The 23,219-nt window shown below is 51.9% G+C and overlaps 1 protein-coding gene and 1 long non-coding RNA gene across 3 annotated transcripts in view; one reads left to right on the top strand and one right to left on the bottom strand.

Annotated features, from left to right (window-relative positions):
* Positions 1-13,014, bottom strand: part of RASA3 (RAS p21 protein activator 3) — a 120,885-nt gene extending 107,871 nt beyond the window's left edge. The window contains exon 1 of the mRNA XM_058741646.1: positions 12,839-13,014. Within this exon, the coding sequence (XP_058597629.1) occupies positions 12,839-12,893 (55 nt within the window). The 5' untranslated portion in view covers positions 12,894-13,014. The remainder of the gene's footprint in view (positions 1-12,838) is intronic.
* Positions 13,015-13,117: 103 nt separating this feature from the next.
* LOC131519012 (uncharacterized) lies at positions 13,118-18,919 on the top strand. Of its 2 annotated transcripts, none has more exons than XR_009265412.1 (4): positions 13,118-13,224; positions 13,573-13,881; positions 17,032-17,171; positions 18,750-18,919. It is a non-coding gene; the product is annotated as an uncharacterized LOC131519012 (long non-coding RNA). The 2 variants fall into 2 exon arrangements; XR_009265413.1 differs by having other exon boundaries at positions 17,032-17,180.
* Positions 18,920-23,219: the final 4,300 nt, after the last annotated feature.

Here is a 23,219-nt window from a genome sequence, read left to right as displayed (position 1 = left end):
ACATGTGTAAACACAAACGTAGGAAACACTGTCCAGTCTCCAGGCCCGTCCCTAGCCCTCCCTGCTTCTGCTCCCCACTGCGTGTCACTGCACCCCGTCTCAGGGAGTCCACGAAGCCTCCGTTACAAGACAGGGCACTGTCACATCCTGCCAAGGAAGGGGAAGCAAATCTTCAGAGCTTCAAATGGGGGGAAGATTGCACTTGAGAACAGATAAGCCCTTAGAGAAGGTAAAACACTGACTTGATTTTTAATTTATTTTTAAAGATAAAATAAATGCTATTCTTATTCAATGTGGCCCGTTTGCATAATGACAATCCCGCATACATAGTTTCTGTCATTTCTAAGGGTTCTCTAGCTTTGGGAAGTACGCTGTCAGCATATGTAGTGTGCACACCCAAGTATCTGTGCCCCAGAGAAGTGGCAGGTCAGACCTGTCCAGTCTTCTTAGCACAAGGGAGAGCTCGCCTCCCCAAGACCTGAACATTCTCCACTCACTATCACTCATAACTATGAGACTACTTATCCTTCAGTCTATACAACTTGGAAGGCAAGGCCTATATTTTCTCTGCATCCTGTGAAATCCCCAGTGTATATGGCTCCATAGTCCCATATGATGGTAGCAGCCAACTACCATGGGACAGTCGGAAACGTCAGACCCCCTGGGTTGGCTTTGGTTAATGGTCGACCTGTGTGATTCAGAATCAACGCCTAAGCAACCCATGAGCAGTTTACAGCAGGACAAAATCTGAAAACTAACTTTTCCCCAACTAGCATTTGTGATTAATACATCAAGTCAAACTAAAAGTTGTTGGGGCACCTGGGTGGCTCAGTCGGTTGAGCGTCCGACTTCAGCTCAGGTCGTGATCTCACACTCCATGAGTTCAAGCCCCGCATCAGGCTCTGTCTTGACAGCTCAGAGCCTGGAGCCCGCTTCAGATTCTGTGTCTTCCCCTCTCTCTGCCCCTCCCCTGCTCATGCTCTGTCTCTCTCTGTCTCAAAAATAAATAAAAACATTAAAAAAAAAAAAAAAAAGTTGTTGCCATTGCCTTGCAGTGACCCAAGAAGTCCTCTGTCTGACACCTACTTCTGCATGCCACCCTTCCTGGCTGCCACCCCTCCCATCCCATCCCAACTCGTACTTACACACCCCATAGAACCCCCCAGATTAGGTGCCTACAGAGATTTCCCCCAACAGCCTAAAATCTCTTCTGGGAAAACAACGCCATCACCACCCTTAGGCCTCAGTGACACCGAACTCCAAGCTTCTGAGTGTGAGGCGGGGCTGTGGGCCCCGTGTGCTGTGCTGCCTGCCTCTCAACGCCAAGTGCCCTCGCCAGCCTGCCAGCTGCCTTCTCTACCACTCGGCAGATATAGCCTACTTTTTCAAATCAGCATTCCCGAATTCACAAAACCGGCCCACAGGAGAGCTGACGCAGGCTGTGGGGACAGCAGTCCAGAGAGGCCAGGGGCGCCTTCCAGAAGGAGGAGAGACATACCATTACACTGTCACTGATCACAGTGAATAACGACCAGGGGATGAGAAGGCCCGGACACTCTGCCGGCCCCTCCTGCCCCCTCCACCCCCCTACCCCCTTGTCCAGGAAGACAGGAAAGGGGTTCCCTGAAGAGAACACCGGGAAACACTTTAGGAAACAGTCACAAATAGAAAACCAAGATCCTGAGCAAAAACATCATGACAAGTGGTTTTTTTCTCTCCGTGTGACCCTTTATTTCCAGTCAGGACACGCATAAACACATTCTTGGGTCCAAATGCTGAGAAAGTCTTTCTCCACACGCTTGTCGCAAGCGCTCGGAGCAGGAAATGATGAACAGAGAAAGGAATGCCAGAGTCCAGATGGATGCGGCCAGCCGGGGGCTCGGGAAGCCCAGCGGCCTCCTGCCCGGGCCTCCCTCCTTTCTCAAGGCGTGCCCTGCAGCAGGCAGCTCCGACTGAAACGGTGACCCACCGGCGAGGCCTCCTCTCCCCCAGGGAGGTGTATGCGGGCTTCCCACCAGCAAGTCGCCAGTCCCAGGGACACGAGAGCCCGTGTTCGTGCCCCCACCAAGTTCCCAAGCGGAAAGAACTTCTCATCAAAACCTACAGTCGCTCAAGGACGACCTTCTCCTGGTGCCACCCGGTGCCCCACGGGAAGCAGGCCCCCCCCACCCCGACCCAGTGCCCCATAGGGAGCAGCCCTCCCAACCGGTGCCCCACAGGGAGCAGGCCCCCCCACCCCGTCCCGGTGCCCGCAGGGAGCAGGTGCTGGGACCAATGCTGGCAGTGCCCCTTGTCACGCCTCCCTGGAATGACAACCCTCGCACTCACTTCACTACATCCCCGGAGTCCCTGGAGAGGAACTGCCACCGCGGGCAGCCAGCTGACAAACAGGCCAGAAGCAAGTAGGAGAAAAAGCCACAAGAACACCCCAGGATGTGGGTCTAAAAAGCAAAGGCTTTTGATTCAAATACAAAAAATTAAAATATCAAAAACAGAGAAAGCTCTCAAGGCAGAGAGGGGACAGGTGGGCTGTCCCAGCATGGAGGCCCCAGGTAGGCTCAGACTAGCTGTGCCCCCAAAACACACCCGCAGACCCTGGGGGGCCAGCCCAGGGAAGCCACACCAGGCAGAAGAAAAAGGACTGATTTGCTTGAGAAACAGGAACCCTTTTTAAAGGCCACACACATTACCAAGGCAGGCAAGGCTGGCTCCCTGGTGCCGTGAGTCTCAGCGAATGGGGAGGAGCCATCACAAGATAGTGGTAGGAGCCTCCCTCACATCTGTGCCACCACTACACTGGGCACACAGCACTGCGCTTCTACCCACAGACAAGCTCTGGGGCCCATGTGTGTGCCCGTGTGTGTACTGTGTGCACAGGTGTGTGTGCACGTGTGTGTCTCTGTGTGTGCGCCCATGTGTGCACATGGCTGTGTGTATTCTGTGCACGCGTGTGTGCATCTGTGTGTGTGCTGTGCACACATGTGGTGGGTGCCTGTGTGTGCACGTGGCTATGTATGTGCCTGTGGGTGTGTTCTGTGCCTGTGAGTACATCTGTGTGTGCTGTGTACGTGTGTGTACTGTGCACACATGTGGTGTGTGCCTGTATGCAAGCATGTGTAATGTACCTACATGTATGCATGTGTGTGTGTGCTTGTGTGCATGTGTGGTATATGCCCATGTGTGTGTTCTGTGCATGTGTGTGCACATGCAAAACCATGTTCCAACAGGAGGAGGCCTCATAAGAAAGTAAAGATGGACAGCTGCCCCTCTAAGCTAAACCCTCTGCCTCATGTGGTACAGCTCTGAGGAAAGTCCGAGAACACCTGGCCTTCCATAAGCCTGGCCAGGTCCTGGACATGCTGCATGCTGGCAGTATGTACTCTCCACATATGTACCATACAGGCAGAGTTTATTGCCCTGGAAACTCAGCCCTATAAAGTAATAAAATATCCAATTGTTTGACCCCAAGTTAAAGACTGTTTATGGCAGCCAGCCCTAGGACAGGCCAGCCTCAGCCCTGAGTGGTCTGGAATTCCCCAGTGGGGCCCTTATCCCGAAGGCCATGGGAAGACCAGGCAGGTCACAGCACCCACCCCAGACCTCAAAACAAGTAGTAGGCTTGGCCAGGTCCCCTAGGGTCTGCACACTGATGGGTTTTCCGGAACCAGCCCGTCTTCCTGGATCTCTGCTAATAGCTCTACACCACAGTCTGACCCCAGCCTTGGAAAGCCCCAGTTTAGCTGGGCCAAAATAAATAGATGCCCAGAGGCTTAGGGGCCTGGGGCTAAATTCCCCCCTGAAGTATCGGGAGTTTAACTGCCCTGCTCAACCCATCTTCCACCTGCTACGAGGCCAGGCCCTCACTGCCTGCCTCGCCCAGAGAGCTTTCCCTGCATGAGGTAAGGTGGCACCTGGAGGAGAGAGTGGGGCCGCCCTACCAGAAGGAGCAGATGATCAGCCAGAAGCCAGAGGGCGGGAGTCAGGAGAGGCAGCGCTGCCTGGCCATGGCAGGCCTCCTTTGGAAGGAGGTCTCAGGTGTTCTAGGCAGGTCAAGACACTCAGCTAGGAAGTGGCTCAGCAGGCTCTGAGCCCCTGGCTGTCCACATGTTCATGCAAAGGGGTCGCTCTGCTGAGTGAGTCCCATAAATGTTCATTTAAAGATCCACCACGGAACAGAAGGGTTCGGGTGGGAAGGCAGATAGCTGCTGTCTGAGGAAGTAATTTGAGAACACACCCCAGAAGGCAGTTCCTCGTAAAGGAACAAAACGCCTGGGTCTGGGGCAGATGAAGTCCCTCGCAAGCCAACACGCACAGCCACAGGCTCTCTCGCTAGTGTGATCGTGGCAAAGTCACCAGCTTCTCCGAGCCTCGGAGGCGGGGGCCAGTTAAAACAGCTGTTCTGTGCTGCACAGAATCCTTACAAGATCTGACAGGGCAGTGTACTACTTTGGCGGACACGTCCACGGCTCCCTAACCAATGACTGATCTGGTGGTGTGAAAATGGACAAAATCAGTCTGTTCTTGTACCTCCCAGAAGTGGATTCAGGAACAAAGAGAGAAACCACAAGAGCTAAAAAAGGAAAACGAATCTTTTTCCTCAGAAGAAAAGAAACACACGACAAAGCCACAGAGCTCTACAGGCACATGTAACAGTCCTCCAGTCCTGCATGGGCCTGATTGTGTGGCCTCTTTTAACGGACGTGACGAGAAAGCAGGAACCAGCCCTGAGTCAGTGCACGGACAAGTGGCCCACACGAGGGTCACACCTAACCAGACCCACAGTGTAACTTAGGAGACTGTGAGTCCAAAAGCAAAGCTCCAGAAAGATATACACGCATAAATAACACTCTCAACTCTGTTAAGTGTCCTGAAGAATCCAGAAGCCTGAGCTCAGTCCCAGGAGACCCACAGAGGGGGAAGTTGGTTCTCAGGAAAGGCCTGGAGACTTGGTCCTGCTCCTGGTGCTAAAGGAGGCATCAACGGCACCTCCAGCTGCTGAGGAGAAAATGCTGTGGTGGGTGCACCCTGTGGTGGGTGCACAGGGGTCCGGCCAGCCTGGTCGGGAAAACACTGCCAGGCGCGGGTCTCCAGGATGAGTCACCCTGAGTCTAAGAAAGACTTAGCCACTCTGTTTACCTTTGGGTTTTATCCCATTGGTGATGAGTGGGCCAAGATAGAACAATGCTTCATATTTTGGAAATTATTCAGACAACAGGAACAGAAACAATATGAAGAGGAAAGAGCAGGCACTAGCGTCATTCCTCAACAGACAACAGTGAAGGGTACTATGGTCTGTTGTGTTTCTAGAAAAGGTTCTGATTTACAGCGTAACCCTGAGCACAGATTCCAGCCTCCTCCCAACCGTTGGAGGAGCGGGCTGCCCCTCACAGTGTGGGTCAGGTGCGTGGGATGAGGCGGCATGGGTCAGGTGCGAGATGTGGCACTTACCAGCTGACTCTAGGGCCAGGATGCCGCTGTCCCCAAAAAAGGATTCAAGCTTACTCAAAAACTGAACCAGGAACGCCAAATTTCAAGATGAACAGAGCCACAGCCCCAGGGAGCCCAGCTCTGTGTACAGAAACACACCTCTGCTTTCAGATGCTCATCGAACAAGGAATCACTATCTTTGATCCCACAGTCAGCTTGATAATCCACCACTCCCAGCAAAGACTAAATACTCCAACCTAGAGCTTCCCAGATGCTGAGGCCCTGGTGGTCCCTGAGTCTGACCTGACAACCCTCTTGTGAGAACCACTTCCTGTGTTCTATCCCACAGGGCAAGCTGGGAAGCCAAGATGCGGGGCCATTCATCTCCTTATTGCTAAAGATGATCACGGGCCTGCATTTATACCAAAGCTGGAATGTGCTGACTGTTCATTCTGAACACTGCCTCACACTTAGAGAAAAGTACTGGGCCATCTGTTGTGACGAAATTCCCTTGCATCCATGTCAATTTCTCTGAGGGGCCAGGCTGACCGGAGGCCCGTCGCAAGCCAGCCCCTGCCCAGGGCTCCGACAGACTTGCCTTTGCCCCACTGTCTTGTTCACTGGTTCCCAACTTCAAGGGCAACTCCGCCCCAGACTCTCCCTCAACTCTCAGCAATCTAGGCAAGTTATTTTACCTTTCTGGGCCTTTCCTCTCCAGAAAGTTCTTTCCATTTTAAAGTTGTGATTTTTATTTTTTTTTATTTCTTTTAATTTTTTTTTAATTTTTAATGTTTATTTATTTTTTGAGAGAGACAGAGACAGAGCAGGAGCAGGGAGGGGCACAGAGAGGGGGAGACAGAATCCGAAACAGGCTCCAGGCTCTGAGCTGTCAGCGCAGAGCCTGACGCAGGGCTCGAACTCACAAACCGTGAGATCATGACCTGAGCCGAAGTCGGATGCCCAACTGACTGAGCCACCCAGGCACCCCAAAAGTTGTGATTTTTAGACTGTTCATTTGCCAATCTATATACATAAATCCACATGCCTCAGTAATAGTAACGCCCTTGATTTTCTGAAACCGATCTTTTCTTTTTCACTCACTTTCCTCTTCCACACTTCCCACCACAGGGAGCCCAGCTGATAGGCTTATGTGGAACTTTATCTCCACATCTGCACGTGCGTATCTGTGTTGTACTATTCTTCACAAGGAATATCTTGGTAGATTCTTCTGCATTTTGTTTTTCTTTCTAGTCATACCCCATGGAACTTCCTGCACGTCACATGGCCTGGCCTGGCTCTAACTCATTCTTCTGAAAGCTGAATAATATTCCATACTGTGGAAGCCCCATAATAGAATCACCCTTTGAAGCGGCATTTACTCTGTTTCCACATTGTGCTATTGTTCATTCAACAGTGGACTGTGGTGGTGCGCCAGGCAGTGACCCTTCGCGTACACCCCCACCAGCTGGTCAAAGCAGTCTGTCCTGCGGTAAGCCCCTCCTCCACTGTTACAGACCCCCGTTCTGACGTCGGGGCGCAAAACACCAGACTATCAGTGAAGACTTCCTGCTCGGGCACCAGGATCTCCCCTCTCCTCTCGAGCGTCAGACCATCCAGGGGTGATCAGCACCACAAGGCAGGACGTCAGGTCCCCACAAGGCTCTCCCAGAGTCTGGAGGCCTGTCAGCACACAGCATTGGCTGTGCTGGCCGCCCTCGCCAACCATGTTGTCCCCCCACGTCCACGCAAGTCTACGCCACACGCTGACTGCACACTTCTCACCGGGCAGGTTCACACCTTTCCTGATATTGCCCACATGCAAACACACACGTGAAAGTCCAGCTCTCTCTTCCTGACGAATCCGCCTTAATTGGAGCTAGCTCCACTCCATCACCTGAGTTACAGGAGAGCCTCAAACTGCACTGGCAGGAACACCCAGAAAGATGGAGCAGTGAAAGTGCCTTTGCTCACACATGCTCATTAAGCGCCACAAAAACAGCCTTACTCTCCACTCTGACAAAGGAAGAAACTGAGGCAGAGAGGGTTTGGGAGGTTCTGCTAAAGTCACAGAATCAGTGAGAAACACAGGTGGGACTCACTCTGGAGTCTGGGATCCCAAGTGCCCTTAGTCATACCCTCCTCTTCTAGGCTGATTCCCAGAGGCTTTTGTCCCTACAGCACCCAGGGATGCTTGTCTGTGCCCACAGTGGCCTGAACCCACCTCCAAGGTCATTAGGAAGTAGGGGGTGTGCACTCACAGCCTCACTTCCAAGGGCAAATTGCAAACCTCAATTCTCCGGCATTACCAGCTAGCACTTCCGCTTGTTTCTAGCAAATACATCCATCTCCTTTCTAAACATGTGCACGTCAAGGGCGCCTGGGTGGCTCAGTCGGTTGAGTGTCAGACTTTGGCTCACGTCATGATCTCACGGTTCATGGGTTCGAGCCTGGTGTCGGACTCTGTGCTGACGGCTCGGAGCCTGGAGCCTGCTTTGGATTCTGTGGTTTCCCTCTCTCTCTGCCCCTCCCCTGCTCATGTGCTCTCTCTCTCTCTCTCTCTCTAGCTCTCTCTCGCTCCCTCTCTCAAAAATAAATAAATGCTGAAAAAAAATTTAAACGTGCACATCTATGATTAAAACATGATGTGTGATGCTCTGATTCCCCAGTGCCTTCAGGAAGGTGTGAGTGTTTACATACTCAAATGCCTCATTAGTTTCAGAGGAGCAAATCCAAACGTTCCTACCAAATGCCACCTTCCAGCCAAGTGATTCTACCTGCGGGAGCCAATGCTCCTGCTCACCTGCCTGATGCCTTCTCCCAAACGTATGGGCTGCCAGTGAACCTGCTTAACGAGCCATCTCTGGATTTCTGTGCTTAAGACCCCATCGCCACAATTCCCCTCCTCTCTAATGTCTACCTCGGCAGCCTCTAGTCAATGACCACAAGTCTCAGAACAACCAGGCCGGTGTCCCTGGCTGATCACCCACAAAAGACTGTGGCCCTGTCCCCCCACCTCATGAACATCAGCTGCCTGCTGGCCCTAAAACTCAGCACTGCTCTGCTTCCCAGCACGTCACTGTACCCAACACCACTCAAACCCAAGATCACACAGAAAGACCATAACAAGTGGTGTGGAGAACAAGAACGTCACCCAAACATGGATTTAAACCCCAGCTCTCTCTTACAGGCTAGGTGACTTTGGTTAAGTTACAGGAGTCTCCCTCAACTTCAATGTCATGGAGTTGTGAGAATTAAAACGAGTTAATACACGCAAACTAGATCCCAAAAGTCTGCAACCCTCTCCACCCCACACATATGCATGGCAAACCCACCCCTTGGTAAAACTTGGAATCGAACTAAAATCACCCTTGGCCCCTGAGCCCGGTGCTCCCCAGACATAGCCCAGAGCGGCACACTAGTCCTTAGGGTTAAAAATAGTACAGGCAGCTAGCTGAGCTCGGTTAATAGAATATCCAGGTTAATTTTAGCATCAGAGAGCTCAAGAGAATATAAATCCCTGATGCCAAGAACCATGTGTGGCCCGCACGACCCCTTCTTTCACCGTCAAACACACACGATGAAAAAGCCAACATCACTGATACCACTCCCTTATACCCACAAAATGGCTTCTCTAATTGGGGAAAACCATTTCTTCTTAGCCCTGTGAAGACACTACCACTAACAACTATTTTAAATTATCAAGCAGGACAGCACCTCATCTGACCCTTACAGGCCTCTGTGATGGGCACACTACTGCTTCCCCTGTAGGAAATCCACATTTAACAGAGCAGACCCAGAACCCTAAGCTTCCAGCCCCTGTGGTCTGGGCCTTCTTCACCACACCAAACCCCTCCTAACCAGCCATTCAGCCGAGGGAGGTGCAGGCCAGAACCCTCAGCCACCACTTCCTGTTCCCCTCTCATTTGGTCCCTGCCTGACGGACCTCCTGCTTCTGGTCCCTGGGATTATGTTTGGCGACCAGTTGCGGGGAGAGCACGAGGTTTGTGGGGCCCCCCCGGGTCCCCAGCACCAACAGCCTGCAGGGCCACGGTTTGCGGGAGGAGCGGTCAGTTCTAATGTGCTTGCGCTGGACCCAGACCACCATCGACTTCTTGGTGGACAAGTTATAATCTTCCAGAGAAGGAACACGAGAGCACGCCCTGGGCCCAGCACAGCCCAAGAGGACCGAAGGAGAAGGAAGGGAGAGCCGGGGAACGGAGGAGAGCCCGCGGCAGGGAGCTGGCATGAGACACAAATGCCAACACACCAAACGGATCCAAACTGTGCCATCAAACCTGATGATGAAAACCAGTGACAGAGCACGAGGGCTCTTCTCACCCCGGAATGCAGGCTGGGATTTTTTTTTTTTTCAGCTTGCCAGAAAAACCTTTGTATATCCCTCTTAATTGAACACATTTATCAAGGTGATACTTTTAAAAACCAGTAGTAGCCACCATGGAAAAGGCAAAAATCACTGGGTAGTGACCGTAACACAGCACCTAAAGGAGCACCGTGTCCAAAATAACACTGCCCTGAAGAGCTCTCGTGGGTCCCTCGCACAAGCTCCGACAATCTCTGAGCAGCCTCCCTTCCAGCACGAAGGTCCTGACTCATGGAAAGTCAGAAGAGCGCACTTCCTCAAAATTACCATCTCGTAGGAAGTGCACTTGGCCTTACCCGACACGAGCCACTGGTGTAAAAACAGTCACGACTGTTACCAAAGGTGGACAAGGTCTAAGGTTTGCAAGCGTGCAGAAGAACTACCCAGAATGACTGTGACATTTAAGTTGGGGGGAGACAAGAACTCACAACAGTCACAACACAAATGCCTCACTCTGATCCGGCATTTGCAGAAGGTGGACAAGCAGGAGAAGGAGGAAAACGAGGAAGAGACTCTGCCCAGTGTCCCCAGCTTCTCAGTGATACCAAGTCCCATCACGCAATCCGAAACTACTTGAGACAAGAGGGCCAAGGCCCAGGCACCTAAAAATCTCTTCATCCTCCCAAACATGTCCTGCCTTTTTTCTCAGCAACAGGAGCAGTGATACTGCCTGTTGGTGTCAGCTTAGGAGGAATTTTCTTTCTGTCCTTTTCTGGGAGTGAGGAGGTGGGCATCAACGTGGGCCAGAACAATACCGTCTTGTAAGCCCCCACCGGATGCAGCCGACAGCTATTGCCTGCATTTTGCAAATGGAAAAATGAGTCTATGGAAGGGGAGGGCACTTGCTCCGGGTCACCCAGCAGGCCAAGAGCACACAGGCATGCAGCCAGCCAGCCTGGAGATGAGGCTCCGAGATGAATGGACGGCCTGGCCAGCGTGTCCCCGAACAAGGAGGGGCGAGCGTGCATGTGACCGTGTGTATGATTCATGCACGTCTGCCCCTCCTCCAGATCAACTGTGGTGTTCCTCGTCATCTCGCGCCTTCAAGACCAGGACATTCAGGCAAGTCAGAGCCGAGACTGACCAGAGCAGACCAACAAAGGAAAGAAATCAAGAGCTCAGCACACCCCCTTCCAAGCTCAGGATCACCCTCACCACATTCTATTAACAGGTGTCCCTCAAGTTCAAGCCAGCACACCCACAGTTCACCTTCAGGGTCTCCAGCCCAGGCCCAAACTCAGAAGCACAGCCTAGGCCATTTCTGTGCTCAGACACAGGAGGCTGCCCTGCCTGTGCTAGGTGGAGGCCCCTGCTCCCTGAATGCCCCCCCCACTACAAAGGTGAGACACAGATGTCTCCCCCTTGCAGCCCAGCCCCCGCCCCCAAACATGGGGAGGGAGGGCCCCAAAGGGTCCCACGTGGGGGTAGACACGGCAGATGGGCTGAGTCGAGGCACTAACCTCAGCTGAGCTGGGTGTGTTTCTCTTGCTTGTTTAAAGTGGAACAGAAAGGACAGAAAGCCTCGCCAAGCAGCATCTTCAAAGCCCTTTCCTTCCACCCCAGGCCCCTCCTTGTCCGGTCCAGAGCCCACTCACAAACGTGCACCGGCAGGCTAGTGGAGATGCTCTCCTGGATCTTCAGGTGTCTCTCCTCACTCCCCTGCGTCACATACTGTGCCATTCTGGAGAGAAATCAACCTCTCTGCTCAACACACCGGTGTTCCAGAACGCTCCCAGGATGAGTCTGAGACTGGCTGTGCCAGGCCTGAACCATAAAGTCCTCAGACCCACTCCTGCCTGCTGTGCCCGGAAGCCTGGCACACTCCTCCACAGACAGACCCCCACCCAGGTCCCCTCCTGCTCCCCTTGATTAAGGAAGCACCTCAAACCCTCACACAGCTCAGTGGACCCAGGAACTGATGAGGGTTCTTGGCCAAAGGACCCTGGTACAGGCACCCTCCCTGCCCCCACGTCAGCAGGAAGGTAATGCCGAATCTCTCAGTGCGAAAGTGACAGCAGATCCCAACCAAGCGAACAGGGAAATGGTTGCAGGCAGCGTAAGTCCGCTTCTCAGCCAAATATCAACAGTGTCTCAGTGACGATCCATAAACCAAAATAAAGCAGACAGGAAACAACACGCTGATTTGGGGGAGCTGGAATTCCTCAGGCAGCATCGAATGTCATCAACAACTGACACTCAGTCACTGGGCGCCTGGCTGGGTTCCCAGTGGCCCCTTTTCACATGGGAATAGAAGGGACTGTGGAGGCAAGAAGGACCTGAGGACAGGCGACACTCTGGGTCCTCGGGAACCCTCTTCAACATAAACTGCCCTCCCAGCCGCACATTTATGGCACCAACGTCTAACGGTCACTCGAGGCAAGGATCTTGTTTTGGGGGGGAGGGGAAGGGGACGTGCACATCACCCTCCCGAGATAAAATGAATCCTCCAGATAAACCCAGGAAGTCCAGATATAGCCCTCCAGCCCACTCCAGAATCCGCCTGTCATTTCCCTCCCCCAGCTCCTGGACCCAGTGACAAGGGCAGAATCCTCCCCGGTGACACAGCCTGAATGGCAGGCGCTGGTGGCCAAAAGCTTCCCCCCCCCCGCCCCGCCCCGGCCAGTTCTCAATGGAAGTGGGGTGCTGGGGTGGCTCCCCGTCTCCCAGCCCGACGGAGCCCCGGACCGAGGGCACGCCACACACATCCGCCTACACGGACGCGCACGCCCGCACCAGTCCGCAGCCCCAGCCGGGCCCACGGCCCTGGGGGAACGCGGGGAAGGAAGTTTCTGGGTGCAGCAGCGAAGGGCAGATGCGGAACCTGAGGTCGGCGGGTCGGCCCCCGGCCATGCACGCACCCAGGGCCCCCACTCGCGCACGCTCCAGGCGGGGACGGGCCCCGTGTCCTGCACCGCACCGCCCCCCACCCCGAACCGCGCCTCCAGGGAGCCGCTTCCCCCGGAGCCGCCGCAGCCCGGCCCGTCCTCGGGGGGAGGGGACGCGCGGCGCCCCGCCGCCCCCGGCGCTCACCGATCTTGATCTTCACGCTCTGGAAGACCCGGAGCCCTTCCTCCTCCACCGCCATGCTGGGTCGCCCGCCCGGGAGCTCGCGGGGCCTCGCCGGAATTCGCGCGCCGAGCCCCGCGGAGCAGCCGGAGCCCGAGCGGCGGCGCAGTCCCCGCGCTCTGCGCCAGACCCCGCGCGCGCCGGGTCCGCGGCGCCACCGCCGCCCGGCTCCGCCCACCGGCCTGCCCAGCTCTCCATTGGCCGCGGTCGCAGAGGGGCAGGGCGTGAAGGTTCCGCCCACAGCGCGACTCCAACTGCCCACTGGCTGAGGTCTAGGAGGCGGGAGCGAGACGGCTCCGCCCGCAAAACAGCCCCACCTCCACATTGGCCAAGGCTCGGAGAGGGGCGGGGTCGGTCTCTGGGAGGGATAGGAAGGGACCCCGCGGCGGTGGGGGGAAGGGGGGGGTGCGGAATGGAGGGGGAACCGGGCGGGGCGAGGAGAGGAAGAGGGGGAGCTGGGAGGGGGATGAGAAACCGGCGGGGGCGTGGGGTAAAGGACTGGGCGTGGGGCGAGGGGCGCAGGATGAGAGGATGCCGGGCTGGGGGTGGGCACAGGACTGGGGGGGAGCCAGGCAGAGCATGGGGTTGGACCCTGCAGGGGCACGGGGGTGGGGGTGGGGGGGGACGGGAAGAAGGGAGACCCTGAGGCTTGGGAGGGGATCATCCAGATTAATGCGCTCAAAAATCTTGAATCCTAGATGTCCCTAAATCTACTGGACCTGAAGACGTGTCCCATTTCTGCGTGTTAGACAGCGGTGCTCTCTCTGTGGTTGAAGATCATTTCAGAGACCTCTGAGACAGTAGTACACCCCGTGATCAGCCTGCAGCTCCACTCCTCCACCATGTCACCATCACCCAGCTGGAGAAGCGCCAGGCCTGACGAAGAAGGTCCTATCTGCCAGGGAGCATCACGACCTAGGAAACATGTGCCTAGGGACTGAGAAAATCCACAGAACCGGATCCAGAGAATATTGGATTCTGGCAGGCAGGACAAGAACGTAGATCAGGTTAGAGTTTATTGATATGGGATCTTTCCATCATGATACAGGATTTGGCACCTTAGCAAGTACCCCATGCCACTAGCGTGGCCTTTGGAAGCTTATACAAAGTGGTGCCCCACACTAAGTGGAAATGCCAAACAGTCACGGCAGACAGCGGAGAAAAGCATCAAAATGCTCAGAGAAGTGGCACAGGAGAGTAAACACATTCACTAAGACCCGGAAACCTAGTTGTGGGCTAGGTTTCCTGGAAAGCCCAGAGGACACTCCATTTACAGAAAGGAGTGTGCAGATGAGACCCTGAGCAGTAGCTGGCATTCTAGGACTGGTCGGGGAGTCTAGATGCTGCTACAGAGAACACTGGGCTCCCTGACAGCAGTGACCATGATCACACAGTGACAGAGGGCGAGCAGTGATGTCTAGCCACTAGAAGCAAGCCAGTTGCTATATTATACTGAGCAGCAGGACTGGAGTGGTGGCTGTGCACTCTGAACTGCAAAGACCTACAAGATGGTCAGCTAGATGTGGTGTTAGGAGGGCACTTAGCCAGCCAGCAGGGTACTGCTCCATTCTTGCAACCAAAGGAAATCAAAGATAGGTATGAGGAGGCTGAAGGAATTTGCCCCCAATAAAACCTGTGAACCAGTTCTCATCTCCAGAACCCCCTGACTGGAGGAGAGGACTTGGCCACACATATGCATAAGCGTTCCCTTAGGACTTCCCCCAATGGCAGCTGTGGCCATTTATCCAGACATTTCAAGGGCAGTTTGGCTTTGAGTCTGAATCGACATGATACCCAGTGACCCAAGATGTCATCATGCCCCTGTTAGAATAGGACTTGTGAGGCCCAGGAAATAAATGGAGGCCTGGCCCGGGGAAGACTCACAGTAGGCCCACTGGATCCAGGGACCCACCTAGTGACCATTTATTTTCTCTGGCACTGAAGGTAAAATTGGCATAGACATACGTTACAGTTGTCAGAAAACCCATATTGGTTCCTTGGTGTTGGGGCTAAGAGTCACCCCAGCAGGGAGCGCCAAGTGGGGTGCCAGGATGGAAAATAAAAACCATAACACATCCTAGGGAAGATTGGGATGAAGACTCCCCTTAAAGACCGGAAAGGTCATGTAACTCACCAGTCCCACCTATGACTCCAGACAGATTCTGGAGGGTGACAGTGGACCACACAAGCTCAAACCATGCAGTAGTCCCAATTGCAGCCACTGTACCAGAGTTTGTGCCACTGCCAGGCCACGTCAGCACAGCCTCTAGCCGTGGAGCTGACATGTCCACTCTTCTCCATCCTGAAGGAGAAAGAGAATCGGAAGCAATTTACATCATGTGGCATGGACTAATGCACACTTACAACCTGCCCCACTGCTAGGCTTCCCTGCCCTCTGTTATAAAACAGTCCAAAGAGACCTGGACCATCTGGGCAGGATTCAGAATGTTAATTGGCTCACTATATTAATGACATCATTTTAATTAGGCCAGATGAGCAAGAAGTTGGCAGTTCATTGGAGGCTTTGGTAAGACATGTGTGGTCTAAGACACATGTGCTCAGAGGACAGGAAGTAAATTTGTGAAGATTCAGGGCCTCCCCACATCAGTGAGGCAAGAGGTCCATGACTATGGGCCTCTCTTTCCCTCTACAAACCACAGAGACCAGCACAGCATACTTTCAGGATCCCTTTCTTAACAAAGCCTGGCATCCACAGAACTGTGCAAGTACCTGTCTTCTCAAAACTGTGTTCTGCACAAAGGATTTGATCGCTAGTTTTCCAAATTAAACTCAGTTCCCTTAGAGCTTATGATGATAAGAAACAGGAAAATATTGGGGGATTAAAGGAAAAGATGAGACTTTGTTGAAAGTATCTATAATCTCTTTTGTTTATTACTCACTGTTAAATTTTTCCCTCTTTGATAGAACCCTCTTTTGTGACACTCCGCAAAAAAATATTTCTTGAAAAGTATCAGTCTATCAACAGGTATTTATGAATTGCTAAGACAGCATAATTAAATCATTTATTAATCATATCTGATCAGTAGACTTTCAAAGTGGCATAAAATAAGTGACTAGTATATAATAGAAAAATTTTTATTATTTTTAAAGGTTTTTATTTATTTTTGAGAGAGACAGAGCACAAGCAAGGGAGGGGCAGAGAGAGAGGAAGACACAGAACCAGAAGCAGGCTCCAGGCTGTGAGCTGTCAGCACAGAGCCCAATGCAGGGCTTGAACCCATGAACTGCAAGCTCATGACCTGAGCCGAAGTCAGACACTTAACAGACTGAGCCACCCAGGCGCCCCTAGAATAATTTTTAAAGGGTCCAAAAAAAGTAATAAAGGAAGAAGCTATTGTATCAAACATCTACAGTGAAAACAGCTACTGCAAAGAGTTCAACAGTGGTGTTGACGGGGGAGCCTCGGAAAACCAGCTTCCTGGTTTTCAAGGTGAAAACAGAAATATGGAAATATGGCATTTTATACAAGTTCTATTATTTAATACACAGAAGTGTATTAGTTTTCCAGAAAAGGCTATTTTAACCAACTAAGCAATGTAAGGAATTGTTTTCATAAGGGACATTCAGCACCTTGGGGAAGGATACTTTCAATCTCAAATGACTAAGTAACCTTTGCAACATGCTCACTTCAACACCTGGCTCAGAGTAAAAACTCAACTGGTATTTGTTGGGTAAATGTACTGGAATCTCCTATTGTCTCACAAAAACTTTAGGAACATGATGTTAACTCATAGCTTTCTGAGAAGATTCATCCAGCTCTTGGGAGTTAAGGAGCTCAGCTCCCTCATGGCCCAAGTGTCTATGAGACATGACACCACACACCTTTGGATGATGATGTTTGGGCCACACAGAGCACAGAGGCGTGCGGGGACACATCTACACTCAGGTTCCTTGTGGACACTCGAAGCCCAGATGTGCTGCTGGTAGAAAGGAGGCCCTGTGCTCCGGACGCAAGTGGACCAAGAGGCCACACTGGAGGCCTTGGTGGTGCATAGCCAAAGCTCTTCCGGGCAGCATGAGGGGCCACACCGCCTACCCTGCTCACGCCTCAACAAGCAACTGTGTGCCTGATGAAGGGAGGGAAGGGATGTCACATCTGTCTGGGAGCTGGGAAAACCCACTGGGATATTTTTCAGGCTCTCCTCCTGCTGTGGCAAATGAGAGGCCTCATTTTGAAACTCAGAGATAGACAGAGGCAGCCTGGATCCCTAAGTCACTACTGGAGGGCCACTGGGATCTGCGGCTGTGAAAGCAACAAGTGTGAAAGTTCCCTCAGGTAAAGCCGGTAAGATCTGGGAATCACGTAGCCCAAGCCTGTCCTACCCTTGCTAATAAAAACCTTAATGAAGCGTGTATGGTAAAATCCACAGCACAGGAAGCACCAGATGTTGGTGAGGATGTGGAGAAAGGGCATCCCTCCTACACAGCTGGTGGGAATGCAAACCGGTGCAGTCACTCTGGAAAACAGTATGCAGCGTCCTCAAAAAGTTAAAACTAGAACTCCCTGTGATCCAATAGTCGCACTACTGGGTATTTGCCCAAAGAATGCAAAAACACTAATTCAAAGGATACATGCACTGGATGTTTATAGCAGTGCTATCTACAGTAACCAAATTACAGAAACAGCCCAAGTGTCCACTGACTGATGAATAGAGAAAGAAAATGTAGCATACCTATCTATCTATCTATCTATCTATCTATCTATACGCACGATGGAATATTACTCAGCCATAAAAAGGAATGAGATCTTGCCATTTGCAATGGCATGGATAGAGCTAGAGGGCATTATGCTAAGTGAAATAAGTCATTCAGAGAGACAAATATCATATGACTTCACTCATATGTGGAATTTAAGAAACAAAACAAATGAGTGAAGGGAAAAGAGAGAGAGAGATAAACCCAGAAACAGACTCTTTTTTTTTTTTTTAACATTTATTTGTTTTTGAAAGAGACAGAGACAGAGCATAAGCAGGGGAGGGGCAGAGAGAGAGGGAGACACAAAGTCCAAAGCAAGCTCCAGGCTCTGAGCTGTCAGCTCAGAATCCGATGCGGGGCTTAAACCCATGAACCACGAGATCATGGACTGAGCCGAAGTCAGATGCTTAACCGACTGAGCCCCCAGGGACCCCCAAGAAACAGACTCTTAACTCTAGAGAATGAACTGAAGGTCACCAGAGGGGAGGTGGTGGTGGGGGCGGGGGGGTGGTATGGGTGAGATAGGTGATGGGCGTTAAGGGGTACACCTGTTGTGATGTACAGAAGTGTTGAATCACCATATTGTACACCTGAAAATAGTATTACACTGTATGTTAACTAAAATCTAAATAACAACTTAAAAAATAAAGTTTACATGGTATGCTATTTTATTAATACCAATGCAATAGTAATCAATATCAATTCAATCATCTGTGAATTTGAGTTAATAATAAAATACAACCCCAGATGTCCAGTGGATTTACCCATTAAATAGATTTGTGTAATGTCTTGATTGCTTATTATGAAAATATTTGCTCAAAATAACTTTTTATCATAAGAAAGTTTAATTTGCTATTTTTGACCGAATTAGTCAAATATCAAAGTACTTTTTGAAGACACCCCCTGAAATCAGCAATTAATTAGACTCCAAATTTTGTCTCATTAGCTATGGCAGGAATATATGTATTTTTTTCCTTTTAAAATCTCCATCAAATTACCCCAGAAAAAGTTAAAAGGAGGAGGGCCCCTAATTCACACCATTTGGGATGGGCATGTGCTGTTAAGACCATCGTGACTCTCAGTATTCAACAGAATCACGGCGCAAGCTCCACAGGAGAGAGAGCCCAGAACTCTAGAAAACCCTCTGTCTGCCCCACAGGTGCTTCCTGCAGGGATCCAGACACAGAGGCCAAACACAAGTGCACCAGCAAGTCCTACCCTGTTCCTCAACACCATTACAACCCGGCAAATCAATTCATCAGCTGCCAGGAAGACCTGTTCCTTCTGTAAAACGTTAGACCCAACATAACAGTAAAAACTTTCAAAGGGTAAAAATGTATGTGTGTGCCCATCATTACAACACAAGTGTTTTTATTTCTCTTTATTTCCTTCAAGGTTTTATTAGTATTTATATGCATATAACTTGTTTAAATGCACATCTCTTGTGTTTAGCAGTTCATTTATTTAGCAAACCTTTATTGAGCACCTAGCACGTGTCCAGAACCTGCCAGGCCCTGCGGGAACACCAGAAAACAACACACACCCCTAACCTCAGGGCCCTTGAACTTCCTGTGTAGTGACTACCACTGACAGCTTTCCCTCTGGCTGCACTTAGTTCAGTTTGGAACAATATGGAAAAAAAGAGAAACAGAGGAGAAAATCCTAGAAGTAGGCACAGTCTCTGAGGTGTAGACACAACAGCAGCACTGCACAGAAAACTCGGAAAACTACCTTTGAAGCTGTGGTGGGGGGTCTGGGAACCGAAGAGCCCCCTCGGGACAGCCCCGCCCCAGGCACTGCCCTCCTGCCTCCAAGGCACCAAAGGGAATGGATGGTCGCAACTGCTGAGAAGGAGATCTGCCAGAGTCATGTCATGGGAGGCCAGTGACCACAGAGAGGAAGAAAGACGAAGCGGGGGGCTCGGGAACAGACGCGGTCTCTGTGGGCATGGGGACATTTCATTTACCTTTGGGCACAATGTGAGGGACTAACACTGCTTCTCCACATCTATGGACTGTGACAGGCCACTGATTTTCTATTCCTGCCAAATAATGTGATGTGAACATAACCGTTCCCCACGATGATCTCCAAGTGTGTTTGTAAAGTGGGCATAACAGCACCAGTGCACAGGGCTCTGGGACCACCAGTGGCATGGGGGGGGATGGGACCACAGTCAAGCCAGACACCGCCAGTTCCTGGTGGCTTTTTCATCGTTACTCCCTGTGGGCAAGGGTGGGGCTCTTTCCTCCCTGCCCTGCTGATGCTGCAAACCCCCTGAGCACCTGGTAGACGCCAGCTGCCCCCCAACCACGGCAGGAGCCGGTGAGAAGCACAACTCAGCTTTCGTTCTGGGGTCTCAGGATATGGGTCCCTGCGGGTTTCCTCAGCAGGATGTCAGCTGCCCCTCTAGGCCCCCACCCCCTTCTGAGCACAGAGCAAGAGCCCTCTGCCCTCCTCTGGGGTGTGCTTGAGGCCAGTGTAGAGGGTGGCTTCTGGCGACCAGAGGTGATGGTGAGCTCACGTTCCTCTGCAGGAAGAAAACCTCATTCCAAAGACATGCACACAAAGCCTATGTGTGATAGGCAGAACCCAGAAACAACCTCCAACCTGTCCCCCGACGGGGAGGACGCTGAACAAGCTCAACTCAGCAACAAAAAGGAACAAACTGCTGATACAAATGACAACCTGTGTGGACCTCAAGGCTGCGAGGAGAACCTGTCACACACACCCTACAATTCCACTTACAGCACTGTTCAGGGACAAGCTGCAGAGATGGAGAACAGACAACGGGAGGAGGGACCCTGTGGGACAGAAAGGGTCTGTGTCTTGTCAGCCTTGGTGGCCACGGGAATCTGCACATGTGCTGGAATCACGCAGATCTGCACGCACACGAGTGCATGTACAGCGTGCCCTCTGTGCACAGCAGGTGCATGGGACCATGCAGTCTTCTGGCTGGGGCCTTATATGCAGTCACTGCCATCCTGGAAGGTGTCACCGCTGGACTGGTGGTGAAGAGTACAGAGGATCTTTGCCTTGCTGTCTACAATGCATGTGAATCTACAGGTATCTCAAAATTAAAAAAAAAAAAAAAACTGAGGAAAGACAATATGGCAGTAGATACCAACTTGTCGACCGTCCCCTAGGGCTCCTGCTATAGCCCCACCTGGGCTTACATCCTCTCCTGCAGGGAGGCTGATCTCAGGCTACCCACAGGAAGGGTGTGACCTCATGTTTACCACCTGCACCTGAGGAAACTGTGCCCTCCTTGTCAAGAGGGGACAATCCTCGCTTGCAGACGCTGCCATCTGGCGTGACCTCAGGAGACCCGATCCCATCTGAAGACAAACATGGTTCCCGCTGGATCCCTTCCTTTTCCAGAATTTCCTTCAACTCTCAGAGGCTCGTTTGCCCTGTCTGCCGTGGAGGGACAGGCCGACGTTCAGAAGCTCAACCGCCCCAGTCCCTCTCTTACACTGATGGATGGGGTGGCCCTCCTGGGAGTCACTCTCAGACCAACATTGATGGCAAGGCAGCCGGAGGTCCCAATTCCAGAAATGCCCAAACTTCTTATTAAAAGTAAGTAAATACATATTAGGTCAAGACCTGATGTACTCACAGAAACTTTATGAGACAATACCTATTGTGACCAGACATAATGTCTTCTACAATTTTACATTCTATTCCAGATTCAGTAAAACTAATCTTGTTTATTTGATTTTTAATTGATTTCAGGATCCTCAATTAGGCAGTGAGCCACTGGTGTGCTACAGATAACAGTTCACAAGATCCAACCGTTAAATTTTCAACAGTTTTGCCAGCTGGTTGTTGAACAGAATCATTATTAAAAATGAAATTATGGGGCACCTGGGGGGCCCAGACGTTTAAGCATCTGACTTCAGCTCGGGTCATGATCTCCCAGTTCGTGAGTTCAAGCCCCTCATCAGGCTCTGTGCTGACAGCTCAGAGCCCACTTCAGATCCTCTGTCTCCCTCTCTCTCTGCTCCTCCCCTACTCACGTTCTCTCTCTCTCTCAAAGATAAAACAACATTTTTAAGAAATGAAATTATGTAGGGCACATGGTAGCTCAGTCAGTGAAACAACTCTTGATTGTGGCTCAGGTCGTGATCTCGCGGTTTGCTTAGGGAGTCGAGCCCCAACAACAGGCTGGGCACTGACAGCGCAGAGCCTGCCTGGGGTTCTCTTCCTCTCACTTGTGCTCTCTCTCTCAAAAATAAATAAACACTTTGAAAAAGTTAAATTAGGTTATAAAATTACACGCACCGTGCTCTGGAGGCTGCGAATGCCTGTTATGTGGTGGAAATACTACCGGATGGCAGCTGTTTGCATGTCTTCCCACCGTGGAACGTTTGCGCCGTGGAAATTGGCAAACGCTACACACTCCCCCCCTTTCATTTCCAGCGGGATGTCAGGCACTTACCAGCACACGGGTGCTGTGAAGCTTGGTCTGAAATCCTCCCCTCCCCCCACCGCTAGCTGGCTTCCTCCCCTCCCATTCCACCTCATGCTTGATGGTGAAGAGACTTAAGGAAGGTTGCAGGAGTGGCTGGGCCGGGACCAACGAGTGTCCGAGCAGGAGGGGTGCCCTCTCTGTTCACTCTAGGTCCAGTGCTGTCCCCTTAAGTCCTGCCTCTCCTCTGTTCCCCCACATTGCAGGTGAGGGTGCCGGCATGCAGCTGGGCTGTGAGGCTCTGGGGCTGGAAGCGGAACCTTCTCCCATCCAGGGCTGATTGCCCCTCTGGAGCTGTGGGCGTGGAGGGTGGGGAGTAGGTGCCAGGACCGGCGGGCAGCCAGACACTGGTCTTCTTGCTTAGGCAGCTGGTGCTCAGCCCACGGTGGGGTTCTGGGCCCGGGGGGCAGTTGTGGGGACTCAGCACCCAGCTTTCCCAGACCTGGTGGGTGAAAACATCTAAGTTCAGTTTGCAACAATAAACAGAACATTAATCTGCATCGAGACTGATGATACTCTGTAGTTTCATCTTTTTAAGAAAATCCTTGAGAATCTACTCCATGAATGAATTGGCCTATCCAAGCCGTAATAAGAGTGACAACGCAGGTGGTAGTGAAACCGTGCCATGCTAGGCATCACACACTCCACGTCACCGGACCCTCACAGCAAGGTGACAAGTCCCTGTGGTCCCTGCTCCATGTAAGTGCAGAAAGTCTAGTGACTTTCCCAAAGTCATGCAGAACTTTAATTTTATGAAATTCTTCTTGCAGCCCTTTGCAAGAAGAAAAAAGTCCAGTGTCCATTGGACACCCTCTCCTCTTGCTTTGAGAACCAAACGTCAGGCTTTTTGAACTTCACACATTGTGGTTTTTAAACCATCGTGAAACAAATCTGAAGACCTTGCGTGTGGGTCCCAACATCTGAACATTTCACAGGCCGTCCCTGGGTGGGGCGCCTCAGCCTGAGTTGGATGAGTCACCTGCCACCCAGATGCTCACTTCCTTCCTCCTTTCCAGAGCAGGGCTCCCTGCAAAGGGACGAGGACTGTCCCCACTCTGCGGTGCAGCTGCAGTGGCCCCCAAGCAAGTCCTCCGAGTGTGTGTGTGTGTGTGTGTGTGCGCGCACGTGCGCGTGTGTGGCCTGTTTTCCCTGCTCTCACCT

The sequence above is a fragment of the Neofelis nebulosa genome, chromosome 1 (assembly GCF_028018385.1).
Source record: "Neofelis nebulosa isolate mNeoNeb1 chromosome 1, mNeoNeb1.pri, whole genome shotgun sequence".
NCBI lineage: Eukaryota > Metazoa > Chordata > Mammalia > Carnivora > Felidae > Neofelis > Neofelis nebulosa.
Note: the sequence above shows the minus strand (reverse complement) of the source record. Positions and strands in the feature narration are given on the sequence as shown.